The 5,637-nt window shown below is 44.8% G+C and overlaps 1 protein-coding gene across 2 annotated transcripts; it reads right to left on the bottom strand.

The window, feature by feature from the left end:
* Positions 1–1,724: 1,724 nt before the first annotated feature.
* On the bottom strand, positions 1,725–4,670 carry KRTDAP (keratinocyte differentiation associated protein). 2 transcript variants are annotated; one of them, XM_059666832.1, is made up of 6 exons: positions 4,515–4,667; positions 3,217–3,255; positions 3,075–3,116; positions 2,859–2,903; positions 2,141–2,188; positions 1,725–1,888 (listed from the first exon to the last, which is right to left on the bottom strand). In XM_059666832.1, the coding sequence occupies exons 1-6, from the start codon at positions 4,599–4,601 to the stop codon at positions 1,850–1,852; spliced, it is 300 nt and encodes a 99-aa protein (XP_059522815.1). In that variant the 5' UTR covers positions 4,602–4,667; the 3' UTR covers positions 1,725–1,849. The 2 variants fall into 2 exon arrangements, with proteins under 2 accessions (XP_059522815.1, XP_059522816.1); XM_059666833.1 differs by lacking the exon at positions 3,075–3,116 and having other exon boundaries at positions 4,515–4,670.
* Between the last annotated feature and the right edge of the window lie 967 nt (positions 4,671–5,637).

Raw genomic sequence — 5,637 nt, 5'->3', positions numbered from 1 at the left:
ATCCATTTATAAGTTTCTCGTGTGTGTGTGTGTGTGTGTGTGTGTGTGTGTGTGTGTCTATTATTGTTAGTTAACCAGAAGGAAGGGGATGAGCAACATTTACATGTCTTTGTCATCTAATCTGTAAGCCATTTGAAAGCAGGAACCAAGTGAAAGGGTTCAGAATAGGCCGCCCCAAGTATGTCACTTTGGCACAATGATGATTTGGGACTGACGACACTTGAAACACGGAGGATGCAGGAAAGGTTCTCTGTTCTCCCCCTTTCTGCCTAAAAGCAGGTCATAACATTTTCCTTGAGAAAAGTGCCTTCCCTGTACCAAGAAGAGAAGAGCAATATTTATCACCAGAGTCTGGGAGTCAACTCCAGTCTATATAAACAAACCTTCTCAAATCACCCTGATCTTTCATTCGTTTCCCCCATATATTTCTTACTCACTGTCCCACAGTTCAATGTCCCTAGTCCAAGCCGCTTTGTGTTGGCACATCCCCATAATTTATTATTCTTTGTATAAATAAGTATGCAAGCTTTTGGGCCTAACAGCTCCTTTGAGATTTTATTTTCCTTCTGAAGACCCCAATGAACATGTAAAAAATATATTAAGTAAGTTTGTAGGTCTTTCCCCTGTTAATCTGTCTTATGTCAGTTTAAGTCTTAAGTCAAACACAGAATTTAAGAGAGTAAGAGAAAGTTTTTCCTGCCTCTACACAAATTTAATTTCCCTCTGTATGCAGTCCACTTTACAGTTTGCACACTCAGTTGCTTATAGAGGCCAAAAAGCAAAGTAGATAAATGAAACTTGCCAAGCGGCACTTTCCTTACCTGGAAACCATGTTCTGTGCAAGGAGGGCAGCTATTACTTATACTTAAGCCAATCACAGGTCCACTGTTCTCTGATTTTTCCCAGTTTTCAAGAGAAACCAAAAATAATCCCAACATTTTAAGACACAGAGTAGGCACACAGAGTACACAGAGATTCCATGCAGAATACATCTGCAGGAACTGACACTGAATCCATTTCATGTTTCAAGAAATTTGCAATGGATGGATGGATGGATGGATGGACAATTGAGTGCGTGAATGAGTGAGAAGTGAGTAAGATCATTGTGGCAACTCTTTGGGGGAAAGAAGAAAGCAAGCTATCGTTGAGTACCTACTACACACCTGGCCTTGTGCAAGGGGCTTCACATACCTTATCTCATTTGACCTTCATAAAAACACCACAAGATCGTTATTATAATTCTCATTTATTTCCACAGATAAAGAAATGGTTGCTTACAAAAGCCTAGGGTCACACCACTAGTTTTCTTATTTATAACCTACCCAATTTAGAGAAAACCAAAAGGATTTCAGATGAACTCATGATTTAAGCCGGGTCCTCAGCCTTGGATTCAGATAGCTCTGTTATGCCAAATTGCCACCACCAAAGGAGTCAGATTCTCAAAAAGCAGGAGGGGGGAGGTGTCAGTAGTTTTGAAGCAGGTTTGATTCCATAGGCATCTTACCATGCAACTCACAACTTCATGCTCCTCAAGGATGTCAGCCAATACTAAGGAGCTAAGACATAAGTGATCTCTTGACATCTTGATATGTGCACCCCACTTCCCCCTATCTTACTATTTACTACCTTCTCAGAATTTAAGATTTTTGCCTACCAGCCTTGGAGCCCACTCCATCTTAATTCCTTTCTGGAGGATAAGGACAGAGCCACAGATACAGGTGCTATTTAGTTGGGAAACATTTTATTGAAGTTATTGAACCAAGAAAGAGTGATTGCAGGATGGCGATCAGAGCCCACATTAGCCCCCTCTTCCAGTGTGTATCAGTGGTGCCGGGGTTGAAGGGAACGGTCACTGGGCATCTGGAGTTGCACTCCTCAATCCCTTCAGCTAGAGGGAGAAAGGGTATGATCAGATTAGGGACCCTCGGGTGCAGGAAGCTGGAGTCCTCCATAATGAAGCCTCTGATGGAAAGGAATCTCTGTCCCAGGCTAAGTTCCCATCCTCTATTGTAGCTGAGATTTCCCTTAACTTTGGTGAAGAGGTTTATCCTCCTTTCACTGTCCCGCTCTCTCTCCCAGATCCTCTACTTCTTCCCACACCCCCAACCTCCTTATCCTCCTAATGCTCACTTCCTCTTACCTTAGGAAAGGCATCCCAGTTGAGGAAAGGAAGCTTCTTTTTGATCATCTAAAATAGAAAAAGAGAAAGAGAGACATGTCGCAGGTCAGCTGAGCATGGATCAGTAAGCACCCACTCTTTGTAGTGGTGATGATATTATTGTTTTATAATTTGTAAGAACTAATATTTTCTGGGCCCTTGCTCTATATCTGCCTTGTACTCATTGCAGTACAGCCATGATATCATTTGGTCTTCACAGCAACCTTTTGAGGTAGGTACTGTCATTGTCCTCACATCACAAGTGAGGAAACTGAGGCTCAGAGAACTGAAGACATTTGCATGAGGGCACATAGCAAGTATGTGCAAAGTCATGCAATGCAACCTCTAGTTCCAGCATAGTCACTGATGTAGCCTTCAAAGCTTGGGTAGGCCACCTAACTTAGGACCTTAGTTTCTTCATTTCGGATGAGGGCATTCAAATAAACTCTTGACTGATTCAGTTCTTCCTTTTCTGGAATTGTCTTTGTGGCCTTGTTCTCCTAGTGCCATGTTAGGAATATAAGGTACAGCCATGACAGCCTCCTGGGGAAACTTTCTTTGCTAGACAGCATCTAAGCAGGGCAGTAACTCCCTCCTAGAACTCAGGAAAGAACCCAGAGGGTTAGGACTAGCACGTGTTGCCACTACCCTGGATAGACTGCAAACAATCTAGGAGAATAAGGAGTACACCGGCACTTACCTCGAAGAGAGCATGCCAGTTCAGGAATTCTTCCGTCTTAAAAGCCTGTGGGGAGAGAGAGACCAAAAGAGGGTTGGTTCCAGGGGAGGACAAAGCTTAGCCCCTAGCCCTCCAGAAAAGATGACGGGACCCTGGCAGCTTGGCAAGCTCACTACCAAGGTGTTGATCTCCTTTCTGATGTAGATATTTGTGGGGGCAACTAGAGGTTGTACTTACAGATCGAAACTTTTCGATGTTCAGGAACTGAGGGCTAACGGCCTAGGCAAAGAAGCAGGGTGTCAGAAAAATTGCTAAGGAGCATGAAGATGAATAGATGGGGGCAAACTCATGGCTGGAGTGTGGGAAAATGGGCGTTTACCTCGGGTCCTGCTGCATAATTACCAATGGTGGTTTCTTCCTGGAAAGTAAAGGGGAGAAAGGAGCCAAATGATCATGTGACAGCAAATCCCTCTTCCCAAAATCTCTCAACCAGCTCTGCCTTCTTCCACAGGCCAGTTCACAAGCAAATAGCCTATTCTCCACCATAAGACCTCCTTAACCCAATCTGTCCCAGCAAGGCAGATGCCTGACAGACCGGCAAGGTGAAGAGAAGGGCATGTGTAAGATAGAGAAGTGAAAACCCAGACCTGCATCAGGTGGAAAGGGTGGAGAAAGAGCACTCCTCCCAAGAAAAACGAGCTAGTGTTGTTCTGCAGTTCTTCCAGTTCCCGAGACACCCACACTTAGCCCAGAGAGCTGGGTGGGGGAGACTAACATGCCAGTGGAAGCCAAGCTACCGAAGTGCCCCTTCTGCCTTGAATAGAATTAGGTTGGTTTGCTTTATGACTTTATTGCTACCAAAGTCCCAGTCTCTGTTTCCATCCTCCATTTGGTAAGTCCCCCAGACCTAAGCACAGCCCATGCTGTTGCTCTCCCAACTTGCCCAGCTTCATGTTTCTTATTCCTTCCTTCCCACAACAGAGGCTAGACCCAAATGTTTAGATCTCATAGTAGTTTGGTTGGGTTTTATTTTATTTTAAATTAAACATTTCTTAACAGCAGTCAGACAGAATACAGACTCTTAGATTGGGCAAATTTCCTCCACCTCCCCTGAGGCCCCACCAGCCCTTTTGCTCATCGACATCACTTGCTTGGATCCTTAAGCAATTGAGTTTGTGACCCCTATCTTAGACTTTTCAATCCAGCATACACATTCTCCCCCAACCTTGGAATAAGGTGGGGATAGAGAGGCCTCAGGATTCCTCCTGGCTAGAAACTGGCTCATAAGGATTTTTGCTATGGCTTAGGCTCCAGAGGTAGTAGGGAGCTTCCAGTCACCTGGAAGCCATTCCCAGGGATATGAATGAAACAAAGGTGAAGCTGAACCCAGACAACCAGCCTCAGCCCCTGTCCCCTCCCAGGGTTTAGTTGTCCAGCCTCCACCCCATACTTCACCATCCCTTCCAGAAATAGCATCTCCTTTCCTACAGGTCTTCCCAGGAATGCTTTGTTTCCTTCCTCCTTTCTTCCCTTCCTCAGAGCCCAAGCGTCTCATCCAGCCCCTGATAATATTCCAAAATAAGAACCACTTAACCAGTAATGGATAGAAAGTAAAGAAATTGAAGAGTAATTGAGGTAATAGGTATAAGAAAAAGAGAACCCAGGTGATGTGCTCACCTCAGAACTACCCAGGGTAGCCCCCTGAGCAGAGTGGAGCGCCAAAAGAGAGAGAAGAACCACAGCAGGAAGAACTGGGATCTTCATGGTGTCAAGTTTAGGGTGCTCTGAGGCGGGGCCTCACTGCTTGCTCTTTATATTCCCAGGGAGGCAGATGTGAGCAGAAATGGGGTCCCCACCCCACTGACTCACCCCCAGATCCTGTCACTCACCCCTGGGACTCTGGGAGGGAAGGTGTGGCCTGTCCCCCACTTACCCTGGATTTCTCAATTCACATTCTGCCCTAGGCAATAGGAAGGTGAGATGGCAATGAGGTTCCTCATGCAAATGGAGCTGGGATGGAGACAAGTTGGACCTGTCCTTCCAAGGATTGGCAGTGGCACCCAAGCACCTCTCCTTCTGTGTGTCTCATTTCCTTATGTCCTTCCTTCCTCTCCTATAATTCAGATTTTTTCCACCCTACCCAGTTTTGTCTAAACTCCTTAGACTGGCATTGAAGACCTTTCATGTTCTGGTCTCAATCTGCCTTTCCTTTTTCTTCTTATACTGCCTTTGCATCTTTCTTACATTATGGCCAAACTGGACTCCAGACCAAATATACTCTTCTTTTTCCTCCTCCAAGTATCTTCCCATGCTGTTCCTTATTCCTAAAATGCCCTTCTCTCATCTCCAATTCTCAGAATCCAATAGCCATCTTTGATGGAGCTTCCCTGATTTCTCCCATCGTCCCTCACCTGCCTCCCCCACACATTTTGCCTTTCTCGGAATTGCCGTAACAATTCAGTTGTATTTCTCTGACATTGCACCTAGAGTAATGTATGTTCTTCTCTTATTTCCCTCTTAGAATATTAAGTTCCTCAAGGTCAGGAACTATATCTTAATCACCTTTTTATCCCTCAAGCACTGCACCTTACACAGAGTATAAGTGGAGCCAACATTTGTTAGATTGGATATGTTAGAATTCAAGCATCCTTCCACCAATTTGTAGAATTTCTTCCTTTGGGGATGGACCCCTCCCATTATCCAATTGCTCGTCTTTTACTCTTGGGTCTTCAGAGAGATGACTGTTTTGCCCTAAGACAAGGAATAGAAAAAAAAAGCAAAACAGGTCTTAGAGCTAATC

The sequence above is a fragment of the Myotis daubentonii genome, chromosome 15 (assembly GCF_963259705.1).
Source record: "Myotis daubentonii chromosome 15, mMyoDau2.1, whole genome shotgun sequence".
NCBI lineage: Eukaryota > Metazoa > Chordata > Mammalia > Chiroptera > Vespertilionidae > Myotis > Myotis daubentonii.
Note: the sequence above shows the minus strand (reverse complement) of the source record. Positions and strands in the feature narration are given on the sequence as shown.